The sequence below is a fragment of the Mizuhopecten yessoensis genome, unplaced genomic scaffold (genome assembly GCF_002113885.1).
Source record: "Mizuhopecten yessoensis strain PY_sf001 unplaced genomic scaffold, ASM211388v2 scaffold2681, whole genome shotgun sequence".
In the NCBI taxonomy this organism is placed as follows: domain Eukaryota; kingdom Metazoa; phylum Mollusca; class Bivalvia; order Pectinida; family Pectinidae; genus Mizuhopecten; species Mizuhopecten yessoensis.
In genome coordinates this window covers 498,875-519,327 of record NW_018404667.1, presented here as the reverse complement: position 1 = coordinate 519,327, position 20,453 = coordinate 498,875, and the positions used below count along the sequence as shown (strand labels likewise).

The 20,453-nt window shown below is 35.4% G+C and overlaps 2 protein-coding genes across 2 annotated transcripts in view; both read left to right on the top strand.

Annotated features, from left to right (window-relative positions):
• Window positions 1-4,626, top strand: part of LOC110446372 (potassium voltage-gated channel subfamily H member 7-like) — a 47,653-nt gene extending 43,027 nt beyond the window's left edge. The window contains exon 11 of the mRNA XM_021491492.1: window positions 148-4,626. Within this exon, the coding sequence (XP_021347167.1) occupies window positions 148-358 (211 nt within the window). The 3' untranslated portion in view covers window positions 359-4,626. The remainder of the gene's footprint in view (window positions 1-147) is intronic.
• Window positions 4,627-9,492: 4,866 nt separating this feature from the next.
• LOC110446371 (tctex1 domain-containing protein 1-like) lies at window positions 9,493-17,455 on the top strand. The gene is made up of 2 exons (XM_021491491.1): window positions 9,493-9,637; window positions 16,612-17,455. The coding sequence occupies exons 1-2, from the start codon at window positions 9,607-9,609 to the stop codon at window positions 17,316-17,318; spliced, it is 738 nt and encodes a 245-aa protein (XP_021347166.1). The 5' UTR covers window positions 9,493-9,606; the 3' UTR covers window positions 17,319-17,455.
• The last annotated feature ends 2,998 nt before the right edge of the window (window positions 17,456-20,453 follow it).

Here is a 20,453-nt window from a genome sequence, read left to right as displayed (position 1 = left end):
GTTATTGTATGGGTTTAGGTTTGTTACCTAACATTTAAGTATGATTACAATTTATCTAAAGGAAATTTGTCTTAATTTTGTCTTCTTTTTATCTCATGCTTCAATATAAAGTCATTCCTGACTCTTTTCTTTTCTTTCATGTTTCAGACGAATGAACAATTTTGAAAATGAACTATTTAATACAGTTGACGCTATACTTGATATACTTGGACACAAGCCAAGTTGTACACGTGACACAGTCGACCAATCAACGTCCAGCGCAACACAGATAAAAACCATAGACCGACCACCTCGTCCGAAGGGGGCAAGACTGATAAAGAACGCCACTGAACTACAGAGGGTGATAGAAAATATGTGAAGTTTTATTACGTCAGAGCAATCGAAAAATCTTGAGGATATAGAAGTATTGATTGTTTCTGCTGTTGTGCCAATAGCTGAAAGAATGCGAACATGTTTGTTTGATTTCAAGAAGGTTATACTGTTATATTGCGTACTGAGCTTGAAATCATATTGTGATTTGGTATACATATTCGAATACAAATCAATATCTGTTGTTAATATTTATTTCAGTAATACCATATAATGGGCAACTCAGCAACACTGTTGGTCGCCGTTCAGTCCTGCGTCAAAACTTTGTGTTGACTAGATGCTATTTCCTCAAAGACTGTTGGCCTTGTAAGGCGTGTGTACACCTACAGTATCATTCATATGATTTCTGAACGTATTGTTTAAAATTGATGTTGATATAATGAAGTTTAAGTTCATATATATACATATGTATCGGATCTAGAGATTTAGCTTTAGAAATACAGAATGGTTATGTACTTTAAAGATGAATTCTCCGTACAGCACTTGCGCACGCAACGACATTGTGTTTGAACAGCATGTGTATTTGTTGCAGTTCTAGAACAGATATTTAGTATGAATGGTAAGAAAGTGGGAAACCGGAAGAGATATTTAATAATTGATGTATGTTTTTTCTAAATAATTGCTATGAGCGAGAGTGTTTTAACTAACATTATCTCAAACCAAAGTACAGTAAAACCTCGTTTTAATGCCAATCAGTTTTATTCTCCAATATTTTGCCATCATAAATGGTTATGGCGATATAACGATTTATGAGAATGCATTATAGTTAAAAAAGGAAAAAAGAGAAATTTTAACTGTAAAAGAGTTTTACAATGAAAGAAATGGTGGTTTATCGAGATATTACTGTATTAACGAAATTAAAGATCGAACGTAAAAGTCTGACGTACAGAGAATATTGAATCGCAAAATGTTGATTTGAAGAGTTTGAACAATTCTGTAGCGAGGAGAGTCATGCTAGGAACTCCCTATTTGGGAGTTAGTGTTTATATGACCTTTTAAAATGTAAATCTGTGTACCATATATGTAATTTACATAAAATCCTACAAGTTACATTTATGTAGTTATTGTAATTTTATCTACATAAAACCATGCAGAATAAGATAATGTGTAGATAAAATCTACATAAATATACAAGATGTTAGTGAGGTAATAATAATCTACATACCACCCTGCTGGATAAAATAGTGTTGTATGTTTGATCTACATAAAACCCTCCAGGATTAAATAATGTTGTAAGGATAAACTACATAAAACGTTTAACATAACAAAGTTATATATGTGAAGAATTTATAACCTACATAAACCAATAAGAAACAGAGTTATGTCGTATGTTAAATCGTTAGAAAAACACACTCTGAAGGATGAAATTAATAAAAAAAATACGTAACTTATCTAAAATCTACATAAAACTCAATTCATATGGTTGTAGTATATATCATCTTCTTGTACACAAAACCTTACAAAATAAATCAATATTAAAATCAATTAATATGTGTGCAGTATAAAATATCGTCAAAAACTCCAAAGGATGAAATAAGATTATCTACATGTGCATAAACCCTTCAAAATTTTGTTATTTATTATGAAATTCTGGATATTTGTGATGTATATATATATAATCTACATAAAACCCGGCAGTATAAAAAGATTTTAGTATATATAATGTACATATATCTAGCGTGTGGTTACCTGTTTTCGTCCAGCAGTTTAGTCCCTGATCAAGTTGTATACTTGATACTGTGTGAAGCAATAATAGATTAGCTCATGACGTGTGTCCGTCAGTACGCGTCCCATGTGATTTAAATAAACTTATCACCCCTGCAAATTCGTAATGAACCATTCCAACCTTTGAATTGGAAGAGTTCAAATGTGTCTTCGGGGTGAATAGGTTAAGGACATATATAGTATATTTTCGTCACATTTATGTACAGGCTACGGCGTAGATATCAACAACATTTTTGAATACTCATTTGGCAGTTTGGAACACCTTGGTGTCTTCCAAACCTTCTAGAAATTCATTTCTGTACATTTTCAGGATGTGTCGTGAGAAACAGTTTTCTCATCGCAAGCACGTGGATACAATTTTGCGCTCTCTTGCGTTAGTGGCGTCTCGATTTAATCCACTGTGCTCTCAATTAGAAAAATTGTTCTCATAACAAACCCTGAAAATACAATGTGATAATATATAAGTTTATATATTACAGTTTTAGATTCGATAAGTTATATTTCATTTTTTATGTTGATAGACGTATTTTTAAGTTATACATTAGTTTCACAAAAACTTTTCTGAACTAATAATTACTTGAATTTTCAATATATAACCTAACGGGTTTAGAGGACAGTTCACTTCCGGAATTTAATAAAAAAAAGTTCTTTATCTCCTTTTGATTGTGTTGATAATAGACGTGACGTCATCAGTGTATGTTGTTATATAAATAGACCTTATACTGTTTTAGGCATGTGTGACACAGCGTCTTCATAAGTATTTGATTAGTTAAGTTATATGTACAGGAAACTGCGGTAGAGATCACCATTATGACGTCATGATGACGTAATGATGTTGTTAAACCGGTTTATGTGAATTTGCTGACGTCACAAATACATGTGAATAGTTTTTTTTGTCTGTGATATACATAGCAAGGTAATTCCTGGCCTAAATCATGTTGATGACGTCATATTTATATTGATGTCATCAACAAATCATTCCATGTTTCGTAAATTTAGTTTTTAAAAACATACCGATTTTGATTTATATAAGTTTAGTGTTGTCGACATTCATACTTTACTTTTGATATTAATTTCTATTTTTAGTCTTATTTGCATACCTGAGCTGTAAATGTTTTATAAATTTAGGGGATCGGAAATGTGTTTTTCTGATTTGCAATTGAAGGCAGATCTGATATGAAAATTTTCTTTGAGCATCTTGGACGTTTTCAATAACTTATACAAATCTGATGGCACTTAATACTTTCAGGTTTTGATCGATCGAGTATGTGTGTGTTATTGAAAAAACTCTAGGTGTAAATGTTAAGATTGTTTCGTTTTATAGTCTTGCAGATCACTTTAGTATTACCGGTGTTGTGTTATTTTGTGTTTTATGTAAACAATTTAAGTAAAAAATAATGATATTTTGTTCAATTCAACATTCAAAGTCAAATTACTGTGATCAAAATCATCTGTATTAAAACCCCTTACACACTTTTTTCACTCTTTTATGTTAGGATGTTACGTTTCTATAAATAATTTACGTTTTAAAAATAGGTTTTGTTTGCGATCTGAGTGACAATCACGCTTGCTTTCAAACAGTATTTTCAGACATCGATCAAACATTTAAACGAGCCAGAGTTTGGCGCCATTGAATATACTGAAAACTAGTTAGAAATATGTTGATATTCGTTGAATTTTTTTTTTCATGTTTTCATATTCATCGAATATCGTTGAAGTTATTGTTTCGGCATTATTCCCGCTGAAACATAATAGCACAATACATTTTGATACCAGCATACGTGTAACGGAAATATTTCTTTCATAGCAGATGTTTGAGGGACTAAAGAAAAGAAATGTATCCATCATTTTTATATAAGATTACGAGGAGTAAGAAACTAGCAGGTGGTGGATTATGATTGTACGTCATGTTTTTTGTTGTAAATATAGACATATTCCATTCTTATACCACCGTCCAATCGTGTTTACGGAAGTAGATATACGTTTTGTTATTCGTGTTGATTTGAATATTTATAAATATGTTTTGTATGTTGGTTTGTTTGTGTTGATTGTATGTACATAGGAGATATGTAAACAATGAAATTAAAAGTAGTTGTGTGTACTTATATACAGTTTTGAAGGAGAAAAAAATATTCAAGAAAAGCTACAGCTATTTGTCGTAATAATTAAATCTAATTGTGAAAATGGACACATGTCTCACTAAACGAATGGCAAATATATATTGTGATATTACAGTGTTTAGCTTTCAGAGTAACATCCGGGCTTTTATATCGTGCGTATGTGTACGTAGCAACTGTTGTTGTATTGGATCAAATAATATTTATATTGGTCGTAATTTTCCGTAATACGTCGGTGATTTCCGTAAAAAAATGACGGAAACAATTATTTACGACAATTATCTGGTGACGTTCTGGTAACTGCTGTCTGCTGTATATAGTTGTTGTGACGTCATGAATGCAACTGAAGCTGAATTAGTAAAACATCGAATAGTTGGTCAACAACAGGGAACCAATTAAAATATATAAAAAAAACACTAAATCGTGTCATTAGTTTTGTATATCTGTTTCTCAGTTCGTTGGTTCGTTTTAATATTGTTGCGATTAGCCTTATATGCTTACTCACCACAGCTCTGGGCTATCCTCAAGCATACAGGCAGTCTGACAACTGTGAATGATGACAATCCTTTCCGGAAACGGCTCCGCTATGCAGATACGTCTGTCCAGTCCAGGATCTTGGTCAACACTGTTCCTCACCCGGAACACCTCGGTTATCCTCGCCTGCCTACTAGTAGTGGGAACCAACTCCGGCCATTCCGGAACCGTGTCGCAGCACCACAATGTCTAATTACATGAACAACTTTAGAATCGCTACATAATTGTTGCAATGGGTTTTTATCATATGACAATATTTCAATTCTTACTCAAGTTGGACTCAATGCAACTATCAAATGTAACCTGTTTCATTTTCCGATGAATTTCACCAGATTAACAGTGCCTGTTGCCTGAGCGTAGGATTTTGAAAAGGGATATAACTATCGACATGTTTAAACAAAGATATCACATGATGAAATTTTACATTTTTTTTTGAAGCAACACAAACAATTGTTCAACTAACCAAAAACAACCAATCAGCAAAATATTATCAGCTCAAGGTTGCAAGCGGTAGTGACAAGTCATGTGCAGCCCTAGAAATTTTCCCTCCAGCTACCCATTCTGTCTTGTGTCGGTAGGCCTATCAACCGCAAATCGATCCACAGGGGTTCGTTACAAATGTCTGTAATACACATATCGTGCTATAACTGATATGGGTCAGCACACATCAACATACATATAAATGTATGTTTATGTATGCTGTGACCTATATCAGTATATCATGTGTTTAAATGTATGTGTATGTGTGATGTGACTCATATCAGTATGGCATGTGTATTTCAGACATTTGTAACGAACCCCTGTGTTAGATCCATGTGGTCCCTTCTTATATGAAATACAGTTGAACAGCCAAATGTCATATCAAATGTTTCGTCCTTTCAAGCTACGTGTGTTTCGTGTTGTATTTCTACTTAATTTGATTGTATTTAATTATCAGCGTACATCATCATGTTGTAGGATGGTCCTTCAATGACGGACTATATTTTTTACATTACGTCAATACGTAGACTTGCACAAGCTCCAAAACCTGTGAAAATTGATCAGAATGGACTTCACAAGTCCCAATTATTGAAAAAAAACACGTTGATTGAAATATAAGGATTGAATATTGCTTCGCAGTTCCTTAAATCTGTTTCAAGACCAACTCAATTCATCACCCCATGAAATCGACCAAGGCAAAATTCAATCCTTTAATGAACGATATCAGTATACGTTTTCTTCCAGTTCACGGCACTAGACGTTAGTAGTACCAGTCACTGGCAAGCTAGACACGTGTTGAGGACCAAACACGAATCGACAAATGTAAAATGATTGCCCAAAGCATATTGAACGAAATCAAATTAATCGAAACACCAAATCAAATTGCAGTGAGCGTGATGTATACATGGAGCGATGCGCCCACGGCAGAGCTAACACTTTATTTTCGCATTTTTCGAACATAACCCACAGGAAGAGCTATTCATTTATTTCGGATTTGCTAAATTTATCGGAAACTAATGAAAGGCAATTTGATCAATCAACATTTCTGTTTCCTGATTTAGAATAGACTAATTTGATATCGTACAGTTCCGTTACATTTATCCGGATTTAGTATATTAGTAAAAAATAGTTTGACAGAATCACTAGCATTATAATTGATTGCAACGATTATTTAATAATAGCAAAAACATTTGATGGCTGTTGTCGACAATTGCACACTCAAACTAAACATGGAGCTATTTGTTTGCTTCGCCATTCAACGCACCCATAACATTGATACTTATACAAAGTCAATTCGGCGGTCCAGAAAAGGTGGACATTTCTATTGCGTCCACTGATACTGATGTCATTTGATTCAATAATATGGTAAAAAAAACCTTTAAGGATCCATGTCCCTCTGCAGACAACACACTAGAGAGTTCTTCTGTATAGTTTTTAGTACTAACAGTTACCTCCCTTTAGTTCGTCGTAGATATATGTATAACTACAACGCTCTTTGGACAGTTAACTATAGCTGACCAGAGAGCTCATTGGGTCCCAGATGACCAAAGGGGCCGCGGTGGCCACGTGATTAAGGCGTCTGACATTCTGCTAGCACTAGTCCTCCACCACCTGGTCGCAGGTTCGACACCTACGTGGGGCGGTCGCTAGGTACTGGCCATAGGTCGATGGGTTTTTATCCGGTACTCCGGCTTTCCTCCACCACCGAAATCTGGCACGTCCTTAAATGACCATAGCTGTTCATAGGACGTACGACACAAACAAACCAAACAGATGACCAGTAATAATAGTAAAAATAGTCTTTATTTATACTTGATGACAAAGTTGAGTCAACTACTCGTCTAATATTTGGTCAAGTAGTGACCAGTGATCGAATTCTGGGCCGTTTTCATTTATCGCGACGAAACGGTTGGACCGGTTGGACCAAAGTTGTTGTAGGTGGGACCTAGTAATCTGAGGCTGCTTTCAAACGAGCCTTGAGAAAGCCTTGCAAGGCCTGAATTATACCCGGAAAAAAGTGCCACTATTGGTTTTATTTTTTCATTTATTGCACATTTACAATTCTTTCATAAAAGTTCCACAAGGTTTCGGTCTCCTTTTTCAGAAATTATTTATCAAAGCTATACATTTTCATGCCGGATCCCGCGAAAAAAACCTCAAAGTTACATTCTAGGCAATGGTACGAGAATCCTTAAGATAAACAGTGACAGTAATCGCAAGCTTGGATTCAGATACACAGGTGTTACTTTTATTTTTAGTCATTCAATGTTAAAAGCATGTCATTCCAAACGAGAAAAGTTCCTACGCCGAGACATCACATGACAAGCAGGAAGTCGATCGTTGCCATATTTGTCACAGGTACCTGAAAATGTGTTACATTGTACAGGCGTGTGCACTAGAGCTCACATTGTTTTTGTGCACTGGGGTTAAATTTCCATGTAAACTCCAGTCCACTAAGCTACAAAGTTAGGTTTGCTCCAAACTGTATATTAAGGTGTTCAGCGTAATTTTACACGTCTTATATATGGGTTTGGGTTTAGATCAACTTTCGGTAAAAATGCCCACAGGGCGTTCAAAGGGAACTAACTCTTCCTTACTTTAAGATATTCTGGAATTGATCCCAGTCTTTACAATTGTACTATTCATCATATTGTCACAATTCCAGCAACAAATTTCAGACCTATTATAACAAAATGTGAAATCTTTGCGGATTGTGTGGTCTCCATTTGTATATATAACAAAATCCAAATTTTTCATCAAAGTAGATAAGGCATAGGCTTTTATTAATCTGACTTATTTCCACTTTGGGAATAATATTACATGAACAACACATGATAAAAATCACTGTCATTTCTAACGAAATATTTGTTTTTTCTTTGATATACAATCGCCTGTTGTCTAATTTTGACCTCACACTAGTCTCGTTCAACACGAATCTTTTTGTCTGCGCAAGCTGTTACAAGTGATCAAGCGTCGGATTGAATGAAACTAACCTCGCAATTGAATAAATAAACATAAGTTATTTAACCGAAAAGAGACATGGGTGATTTCAATATATAACACGGTAATCAATGGAGAGATTATACATGTAATATCGACCCAGGGATAGTGGACGAGTACATTCCTTTAAGGTTCCCCGTTCCATTGCACCCATTGCGGATCCTTAATCTCGAAGTAAATATACCGACCCAGAATCCTTAAAGTTTGTATTTCTGTTTACTTTTCTGTCTGACAGTGTTACAACACAGAGGATGACGTAATCTTATAGATTTGATTTTTTTGCGTATTTGTTTTATTAACAGGTAGTTTAATGACATCTCCCTGGCGAACCCATCCGATAACAATAATGTAGTACATGTAATGTTGACGCATTTATCTTGTGAAAATGTAAAACTTGTGTTATCTATGTGGCGGTCATATATATTTTTTACTAGTAAGGTAAACTTTAAAACTATAAATTATGTAAAACTTGTTTATCAAATGTGTTCAAAATGCTTTATCGGAGAGGTGGTGGGGTGTTGGTGACGGTGGTGAGTCATCATACATCATAATAAATTTCCATACTTACGTTTTCTTTAAAACTCGTTGAATAACATTAAAACAGCACAGAAGTTGATATTAGTAGGATTTTAACCTGCCTCAAATCACAAAGGCCAATTCTGATTTGAGCAACCGCAAGATTTGAGTGAATAGAGGTACAATAATGATAATAAACAGTACATATATTTATTTCAAAACAATTATGAAACATGTTATAAAAAAATATTAACTTGTATTAATCACTCTTGTTGGCCCGGATGTTAGCGCGCAGGAGGATTTTAATATGGAAGGAAACTGGAATTCCCGGAGGAAATACATGTGATCGGGAAGATGATCCAACACGAGAGATCGAGTGTGCTACATACCGCCCCCCCCNTTGATTTGGCACGTGCTTGCGTTTTATGTAAATAAAAACCGCAGTACCATGGTGTTAGTTCCAAATCAAACTAAATTATATAACTTTACTTAATTTGTTCTGCATTCGTTGAAGATTTAATTAATATAGAAACATTTAAACGATAGCCATTACTTCTTTCACCACACATGAACAGTAAAACCCTATAGATCTCATTTCTGTGTCAAAGGAAATGTATTTAATTACAATTATATTGACGGTCTCTAATTGTGTGGAATTAAAAGGCTTTTTCCATTGACAAGAGGGATCCGTCACGGATGACAGCTAGCGACGCCTAGTGGCTATATTCGTGTATACACTGGTACACGACCTTAGATTGAGTATAACCATTTAAATATATGAAGTTAAAGCGGAGGGCTTTACCGGGGATATTTACCAGGGATTTTGACTTTCCTTGTTAGGGTTTCAGTGGGAACAACGCTCATTATGACGTCGGCAATGTTTTTCCCGTATCGAGGTGAGAACTTATTCATATTCATTTAATATATATCTATAAAATCTGTGTTAATCTTCGACTGAGTCGGCTTATAAGTAATTATGAACCACAGTGTGCTAAGATAATCCGCATTAGGGATATGTATTTAGAATTATGTAGATATAGACTTTTATATGCAGACGTATAACGGACTTAACTATAACCTAGATGTATTTCATGAGAGGTAATCTTTCAAGGTAGTACAGTATATTTTTATAACAAGTGCAAAGTACGGCAGATTTATTTAATCTAACCCAAATAATAAGTCGTGTTCGCCATTATCCTTTAATTTGTAATAATTATATACTTCACGTGGTAATTAATGAACTTGACATTGCTAAAGAGTGATTCCTAGGTATGAGTGACGTCATATCCGGTGCCACCGATGGTGGAGGACACACCTGCACTTCTGGAGCACGTGTTTAAGTTCCATTTGTAAACTTAAGTGCTGGTTCTGTATTACATATTAACTTGTCATGTAGCATAGAAATTCAACACAGTTTCCTATGTGTGTCCTGTCCGAGCCTCGAGCTCACGTGCTACGGCACAAAATGACATAGCTGAGAAATGCCAGCAACTCGGACTATCACACCAACTCCTCGAACTCACGTGCTAGAGTACAAAGCGACCTACCTGAGACATACCCAACAACTTTTGAAATTATATATAATTATGTACAGTGTGCAGGAACTTCTATTTTGAACCAGTGAAACGAATGTTTCTGATACAAATTTAAAGTTAGAATTTGTTTAAAATACAGGAGCCAATAGAGCTCTCTACCCTGGACTCAAAATTTAAATAATTGAATACAAGACTGACCATTTGATAAAGTTATATATCCTTACCGAACAGTTTTGTTATCGTGAAACATTTCATAAATAAACGTATGTTAGATTGAGGTTTTGAAAGGATTTAAGAGAGCACCACCGTATCACACAGTATATATCTCGACCGAATGGTGTTTATTTTGTTAGACGAATTCACACAGAGAAACTATCTTTTAAAATGCACAAACCTTGGCCCGAAAGAAATTATCAAAAGTATTTCGTTTTCTATATATACTCTCATTACACGATTTACATGTCCCTATAATATAACCCTTGCTGCAAATATGTTTTCTTTGTATCGCGTGAGGATTATAGGGTTCGATTAAACTGCGTGTCCTTTTTACGTTCAAATTAAATGTACTGGGTGTTACGTCTTTGTGTAAGTCTACATGTGTCTGTAAGCTATTGTGGAGATTTATAAACACTCGGTGCTCACCGTCGAGGGTCAGGTCGTTCATACACCGTATATTTTGACATGTATACATGGATGGTACGCATATAATTCTATACCTGGTCAGAGGTCAATTATAGAAACAAGGTAAGACATTATAGGGTATAGTATTACAACAAATGGTGTTATATTTCATATAAATATGATTTATGTGAATAATTATCCAGATTTTTTAAGTCAAATTTGCAGTATAATGGACGTGATTGATTTTTTTTTGTGTATAAACTCATGTACTAAATGAATTCTCGACCTATTTAGGTCACATTCATTATAATTTCTTTTAAAGTAATTTTATCATGAATACGAGCCACTTTTTGAGAGAGAGATATATATCTCCCATGTGCTAACAAGTCCAGTTCTCCAATTAAGATATAGATCCTAGAGGCTTAATTTCACTAAATAGGAAACGCTGATACAGCCGTATTCCTTAAGTGAATATACTTTTATTCATTTCGACCATTGTTCTATATATATAATTATATGAATGTTTATTCATATTTTATAGAATTAGCGAAACAATAAATACTTAAACACATAGGTATGATACATGTATTAAATAATATTTCTACAACCATAATATGTGTCTGTGAAATTGAAATTCATATACCGCGTACACTGTTGGCTGTACGATAGGAGCAGGAAACCGCGATGAATATTAATGAAATGTATAAAAGTATAGAAATATGTGCAAATATCTCGAAACGACAAAACAGCACAATGTTGTTTCGAGTAATGCCGGGAAAATATGTTATTTCTTATTGGAAGGCGGTTTTTTTTCGACTGAACAGCCGTAGAGGGTATATACTTATTATACATCTTTAAACAGGATTTTTGCTTCACGCGCTTGAGTTTCCCCGGTCATATCTCCCTTATTCGGAGCCTCTCTAGAAAAGTCAGCAAAAGGTACAAGTGACTGAAGCAGCCGACAGACGACAACATAGTATGGAAGACTGATCTTCTTGTGTTCTTGTTCCGTTCCGTTTCCAAAAAAAATGTCGCCCTCGTGAAATATGATATATCTGGGGGGAAACAAAGAATTGTATTTCCCTGCCGCAAGGAAATATATCATATCATATATGAGGTACAAAATATCGATTTTATAAATTGTAACTATTTAAAACAGTTGTTGTCGATGAAAAATCGTGGTCCCGTTCAAAAAGTGTATACATTTGCAAATCTTCATTAAATTGTATTGTGTCTTGAAAGCTACGCGTCGCAGCCCGTGACCAATTGCAACTCTCCGTGTCTAAATGGCCTAGTTGAAACTTGCAATTGACTTATTATGATATAAAAATTAATCGAGATAGATAAAAAAACACACCAATTTAACTGTTGTGAAGTAGTAAGGAAAGCAACTCCAAATGTTTTTATTTTTTTATTTTAAAAATATTTGAAGCGATCTTGGAGACAAAGTATACATGCTCATACATTATATCAGTTGTAAATATACTTTTAAGTGTTATATGTACACGCCAGCGTCCCTCATATTTGAAATATCTTGATGGTCGCTGTAGTCACATTAACATTGTAGTCACAAGATGCCTGGGCCCTTATTCATAAGAACGTTCTCAGATTCCATACCAAAGAAAATATTTTTTGTTACTGACGATTTAGAAGAATTATGGAAAAAAATATAATGTCCATTGCAGTGTTTAAACTTGATCGTTGTGCTCTTACATGATTTAAGCAAGTGGGTTTTGAGCATAGAATCTCTGCAGGAGTATATGGACACGGTTTTATGTAAACAGGGCCAGGTATTTGACTTGGTACGGTGGTTGATTACTTGCTTTATGTAAACAGGTCCAGGTATTTGACCTGTTACGGTGGTTGATTGTTTGTTTGTTTTATGTAAACAGGTCCAGGTATTTGACTTGGTACGGCGGTTGATTGTTTGTTTTATGTAAACGGGTCCAGATATTTGACTTGGTACGGTGGTTGATTGTTTGTTTTATGTATACAGGTCCAGGCATTTGACTTGGTACGGTGGTTGATTGTTTGTTTTACGTATATAGGTCCAGGTATTTGACTTGGTACGGTGGTTGATTCTTTGTTTTATGTATACAGGTCCAGGTATTTGACTAGGTACGGTGGTTGATTGTTTGTTTTATGTATACAGGTCTAGGTATTTGACTTGGTACGGTGGTTGATTGTTTCTTTTATGTAAACAGGTCAAGATATTTGACTTGGTACGGTGGTTGATTGTTTGTTTTACGTATATAGGTCCAGGTATTTGACTTGGTACGGTGGTTGACTGTTTGTTTTATGTATACAGGTCCAGGTATTTGACTCGGTACGGTGGTTGATTGTTTCTTTTATGTAAACAGGTCAAGATATTTGACTTGGTACGGTGGTTGATTGTTTGTTTTATGTCAACAAGTCCAGGTATTTGACTTGGTACGGTGGTTGATTGTTTGTTTTATGTATATAGGTCCAGGTATTTGACTTGGTACGGTGGTTGATTGTTTCTTTTATGTAAACAGGTCAAGGTATTTGACTTGGTACGGTGGTTGATTGTTTGTTTTATGTAAACAGGTCCAGGTATTTGACTTGGTACGGTGGTTGTTTCTTGTTTCATGTAAACAGGTCCAGGTATTTGACTTGGTACGGTGGTAGATTGTTTGTTTATGTAAACAGGTCCAGGTATTTGACTTGGTACGGGGGTTGATTGTTTGTTTTATGTAAACAAGTCCAGGTATTTGACTTGGTACGGTGGTTGATTGTTTGTTTTATGTAAAGAGGTCCAGGTATTTGACTTGGTACGGTGGCTGATTGTTTGTTTTATGTAAACAGGTCCAGGTATTTGACTTGGTACGGTGGTAGAATGTTTGTTTATGTAAACAGGTCCAGGTATTTGGCTTGGTACGGTGGTTGATTGTTTGTTTTATGTTAACAGGCCCAGGTATTCGACTTGGTACGGTGGTTGATTGCTTGTTTTATGTGATCAGGTCCAGGTATTTGACTTGGTACGGTGGTTTATTGTTTGTTTTATGTTAACAGGTCCAGGTATTTGACTTGGTACGGTGGGAGATTGTTTGTTTTATGTAAACAGGTCCAGGTACTTGACTTGGTACGGTGGTTGATTGTTTGTTTTATGTTAACAGGTCCAGGTATTTGACTTGGTACGGTGGTTGATTGTTTGTTTTATGTTAACAGGTCCAGGTATTCGACTTGGTACGGTGGTTGATTGCTTGTTTTATGTGAACAGGTCCAGGTATTTGACTTGGTACGGTGGTTGATTGTTTGTTTTATGTAAACAGGTCCAGGTATTTGACTTGGTACGGTGGTTGATTGCTTGTTTTATGGGGTTTAATGTCTTTGCAACAACTAAGGACATAAATAAAGAAGATGGCTTGGGGGACACCGCGAAAACCACTATAGGTTACCCACTGGACATGATTTCAATGGTCCGTCTTAAGTTCGACGTCACATTACAATGTGTTGGCTCCAGTTTGTTTGTTTGTTTGTTTGATTTTGTTTAACCTCCTATTAACAGCTAAGGTCATTTAAGGACGGCCTCCCCTGGGTGCAAGATGCATGCGTGTAGTGTATGTGTGTGTATATTGGGAGGCTGCGATATGTTCGTGTTTGTCTCCTTGTGATAGCGCGAAACTGATGCCGACTTTATAGGCTCCAGTATCTACCTTCGTGACGTCATTATTCATGGCAAATGGGTTTTTTTTCTGATCGGAAACAGAATGGTTTTTCTAGATGTAAATCGAATTTTATGTGAGAAATAGGAACACAAACTCGTGATGGATGATTTTCATGTTAAACTAACTTTAGATATGTCGGTAGCGTATTGTTTTCGCTACGTTCCTTTTTATTCTTTTTTATTATTATTATTATTATTATTATTCCAATGAACGGTTTCTGGCTTTGTCACAGAAACTGCTAACTAGATAATTATGAAACTCCATAGTGTATCGGTTGGCCTTTGTACCTTTTCGTTACGTATTTCTTTCTCTGTTCCGTCATCGAGCATGGTCGTAGTGGCCTATAACTAATTTACACAGGTATGGGTGTACGCCAAGGTGATGCCAGCAGTCCGTCTCTTTTGTCTTGATTTTGTTCCAACTTTGTAGATGCACGGTAAGGAAGTATGACATTGCAAATGTGCTGTTTTTTTCATTCAAACTTGATATGGGCAAGACATTTTATTGTTTACGTCGTTTGAATGCAATTTTGTTACTATCGCTCCGTCGCGGCTGGGAGTCATGTGGGTCGACGTCTTCTAGAAGGACACAAAACGATAACAAAGTTTACGCAAAGATGTAAGCATCTGTCTGTTTATAAACGGTAGGTAGACATCGCAAGATTATCCACATATTCCTTATTAAATTCATATACTATATATACCTGCTATTATTATATTTCAGCTCGCGTAATCTCTTAATCCTGAAGCCCCAATATTCACATTCAATACCGTTAAACAATATAATAGAGAGTATACTGTGTATATAAATAAAGGCAAACTAGAACAGAAAAACCAAAAAATCACAGGAAACAGGTAAGTGATATATTCTTGATATATAGAGTTTGTTCAAAACATTGTGACAAGCCCTACATGAAGTCCGGAAACGTTCACAACCCACGCGCCTGGTTTCACGACGCCATGTTCTGTTACTGTTGACAACGTCATTGATTCTGTTTTCTAAATAACTCCCCGGTTCCTGTTGTATTGATTTGTAATAAGCTTTATCACATAATGTACTGTGTTATCCAGTGAAAATACCCATGTCATATTGTTTGCGTATTAACCCATGTAATATGGCCTATCAGCCCTATGATTGGTTGTAAGTTTCAATTGTTTTAATTGTGACGTCACGCCTAGCACAAGCTTACGCACTGGAGTCAAAATGGTGGCTTTTTACATTTCAAATGTTGCATAAAAATTGTCGGTTTACACGAATAAATGTCACAAATCTGGATTTTGTGATAAAAAGGATCTTACACTCTATTTCATTTCACATGAAATTGATGAAACTCGTCACGAATTTGTCATTTTAGCTTGCCAGAGGCTCGCTAAATTGAAAAATTCTTAGACTCGTTTTATAAATCTCATATGAAATGGAAACTCATGCAAGATCCTACAATATATATTTATTTCTATTTTAAACAAGTGGCTTTTATATACAGAAATACGACGGTAGTCTCAGACGAGGACAGACGTCACTTCATCGTTGAAAATCTACTACAGTAACGTGCCATAGCCCTTCACGTTATGTCGTTTTCCGTTGGATTCTATCTTATTTTTTTGACGTTTACAAAATTTTCGTGATTCCGTTTCGTTTGAAATTCAGTTTTGATAAAACGTGACATCCTGTTTGAGAAATGACGAGCGTTGTTTCACTTCTGATAATATTTATATTATTATAATAAGTTAAATATAAACAAAAAAGAGCCAGTTAATTATCTGTTTTGAAAAGAAAAAGACAATTAAATTCATAAAAATGAATTAACATAGAATCCGACGGGAGAATTAACATAGAATCCGACGGGAGAATTAACATAGAATCCGACGGGAGAATTAACATATAACCCGACGGGAAAATTAACATAGAATCCGACGGGAGAATGACGTTACATTAAAGATGTATGACACGTCACAAGATGCAAAAAAAAGACCAATCTGAAATGTTTCACTAATAACCTGCGTCTTTTTTTCTTCTTTTTTTTAGAATCAACCTTCAACAGGTTCCTATCTGTGAAAGATAGCGCCTACAAGTTAAAAACAGGTCAACCGAAATACGAATCCCCTCAGCATAACTTTTACTGCATTGCACGGAGTTTAAGTTTACCAGAAATACCAACAAGCCGAAAGATGTCTAGGAAAATGTCGACTGCCAATCGGAGTGACCAGTTCACGCCAAAATCTCGTAAGACACGAGGCTCTATAGCCGGCGCCCGCTACATGCCGTTGACAGGACGCTCAGACAAACGCTCAGAAGCTCACGATTCCACAGGGACGCTTGATATTGTCTCCCTTCACGACAAACAAGATGGCGGAGTCACAGGTATACGGGGGTTAAAGATGGAAAACACGTACAAAACAGACCCAGATGATATTTTTAAATTGTGCGAGGTTGAAAAAGTCACAGAAACCACACTAAAGGAACACCTGGACTCAGTAGTCTATGACTCTGCTAATTGTAAAGAACTGTCGCAGAAAACAGCCGCAGACATTTTAGAAAAAGTGAAAAGTTTAGGCTTCAAAAGGTTCAAAATTATTGCTAACGTGAGTATAGGAAGCTTAAAGGAAAAACCGGGGATGCAATTTGGAAGTCGGTGCCTCTGGAATAAAAATACGGACAACTTCGTTAGTGTAAAGTACAGTAATAGTTCTATGTTTGCCGTAGCGATGGTGTACGGGCTATATTTTGACTGATATTGCGCGTGCTTGACCACTCCAAGAGTGACCAAGTGATGATTTTGACTAAAGTGCTGTTATTACTATGTGTTTCGCTGAGGTCAATGATGTCTGATACAATTATATATGGGCAATAAATGTTGCTTATACCCTTTTATAAACTGGTAATCTTTCGTGAGCTTTTCACCTGTCTAAAAAACAAACGTCCAGAGTTACCGTTCCTACTAGACAGGTATTTCCGCTTTGGTGTATTCTGAATTTTACGCTGCTACAGTTCAAATGTCTAGCTGAAACTACAGATTCTATATTTTTAACTCCAAAACTCATTTAGAAAATTGTTCACACGTAGAAGAAAAAACCCCAATCAAACGTTGGTGAAGTAAACGGAGGAATCTCAACTCTTAGAATTAGTTCCGGAAGAACGAATACATTCCCTTCAGACAGACATTTCTATGCAACAAACGGATGCGGTCCTTTTGTGTAGTGACTAGATGTCACGGTTATTGCGCGTGAGCTTTAGTCATATATCGAAAAACAGTTTCTTATACATTTTTACAGTTTTTAGCAGTGGTACGGGGATCCTTAAATCAAAATGAAACGTTGTCTGTTTAAATTCGGTAGAAAGCAAATGTTTCAATTACTACATTTATTTATATCTCAAGACAGAATACTAATATGACGTCATACCTGTTGGTGAATATAAAAAGTGGAAATTTTGGCGGTGTGGAAATTATCGCGTTTTCGTCTGGAGTAAATTGTGCGAAAATATCAACACGAGTATATATAGATATCATTTGAATTAATATATGACGTATATAAAGAGTATACATATTTCAGATCCATTGCGTCCCGATCAGGTTAGAGAATCAAAACGCGAATAATTCGACACGCAAAAATTTCAACTTCTACAGTATATGAAAGAAAAACAGAAAAATCCCGAAAAACACAGTGTCAGTGTCTTATTCAACCCTTCATTTCTCCAGTATAAATATAACTCAAATCGACATTTTACCTTAGAGTTCACTACAATTGTATTATAGTGTACGTATTCATCCAGGGTGACGTCACTTAAGTTCCCCGTCTCTAAACGGAAGTATTATTTATTGTATAAACCTGTTGAACAGATGTTTTATTAATACATATATATATATAAATGGAACATTTCATTAAAGTTTTTTATTGACAACTTGAATTTGATCTTATACATATTACATTTTATTCGCATATCCAACAATAACGAATGTAAAACTTCACTCAATCGTATTTTCACATTTTTGTGACGTAAGTCCAAAATGTATAGAAAACGTATTGATCTATGTATGTGAAAGGTTATAAATATCATGTCAGACACTCTCCGAGGTACATGCATAGAGGGTTCATAATTATTGAAAATTCTAGTTTCTAACAGGAGGAATATATATTTCATTTTCTACATGGCCCTTACCCCCTTCCGTAGTTAAAAAATGAAACATAGTACTATTCGAAGTATCACATTTTGACCCTGCGCTGGTCCACTGACACACTTATAATCCCAATAGGATTAATGCTCAGAAGAATCAAAACTGCAATTTAAGAACAATGATATTCCAATCCATTCACCGGGAATTATACCTCTGTGTTAAGTATGCATGTCTCACTGCAGTATTGTAAAACACCGGAGAGTTCCACTGTAGTTACCTCCCCTACATTTCATTTTGGATATTACATACATGTAAGTGTAGCCCGGCCAGGGTGCTTTCATTGACCAGACAGCCAAGTTAGTTGGTGCGATAGTATCATGATCTGATGTCTAGGGTTCGAATCCTGGTCGGGCACCCTTGCATCTTTTAAATTCGGGACACTGGAGTTGGTATTTTTGTTTATTTCGTCTTTAATGAATGTTTTCCTCACAAAAGTCCGGCAAGTTATGCTTTTCTTTTTTAGTAATGGTTGATCAAAGCTATACAGTCAATCCGGAAGTAAAGGTTTCCAATACCTAGTTACAGATTTTGACAGTGTCACGTGGATCCCTAAAGGATATTTGTGCGTTATAAGATATATTTAAGTGGCGTTAAGGGCATCATGATCATTGTAAAGATGTATTGTCGTATGTAAGTGATGATTTGGCTCTAAAAGTTAGAATTTATTTGTAGACGAAACAACTCTCAATGGTCTCAGGAAAACAAAAGGTGCACATGCCTTACCGGGCACCCGATTAATATACAACATAAATACAAAAAGAGAATCGGACCAGGGTCCGTATTCATGAAGCCATGCTCATGCTCAAGCATGAATTCTCTGCTCAACTAACTTTCTTGCAACACGGCCAAAGGGTCAAGTATAAATATTGAAAATGCCATCCGGCTTTTAATCTCTCAAACATTCCTCCAAATCATTGAGAAAATGTGGAGTTTTATTATTCATCATCTGAATAAAGAATTGACATTGAGCACAGAATCTGAGTTTGAGCAAGAGAACGATTTCATGAATACTGGCCCAGACGTTTGATAAGGGATCTTCTACCCTTTTTATCTATGAAGGTAGTTTAGTTTCTCAGGGTATATTTTCAAGTTTTTCATTATTGAGACCCATCTCTTACCAACAGGGGAAATAACTCCCGTATTTACAATGACGTTCTTCTTAGCTTATTCAATCCTCACATCAAATGACAATGCACATATTTTTCTTTTCTCCATTTGTTTACATGTGCCTGTAGTATTATCAATTGTAAGTAACCTATAAGGCCACTAGTTTGTTAGAAAGATGAGAAGGATTTATATAAGTATACTGTAGTACTTGTTTCCTTATCGTGTTTGATTATGTGGTTTGTATTATTCAAATACAGTGTCAACCAAATGACAATGCATTTATTCATTGCTTAATTAGTATTTTAACAGATTTTAACTTCTTGACCTGGACAATAGTTCTTAAACTTTCATCCCCCCTCTCTTTTATGGTGTAAGTTTTGTCCTTTATTATACATATTATCCTTACAATACTGTTTAACTGTAGTGTTGTCATCCGCTTGTCAGTAATTAAGGAGATATACTCATATAAGTATTTAAATACTTTGAATCCTGTACTTAAATATATTATGTATGACATGAACAAAATTGAAATAAAATATGGTTTAAACTAAACTTTTATACCAACAAGATATATCTGTCAATTATA

Bases quoted from the DNA above. Each gene is read 5' to 3' on its own strand.
- LOC110446371 (XM_021491491.1), top strand. From the start codon at position 9,607: ATGACGTCGGCAATGTTTTTCCCGTATCGAG. The intron at 9,638-16,611 runs GTGAGAACTTAT...TCTTTTTTTTAG, and splicing joins AATGTTTTTCCCGTATCGAG to AATCAACCTTCAACAGGTTC.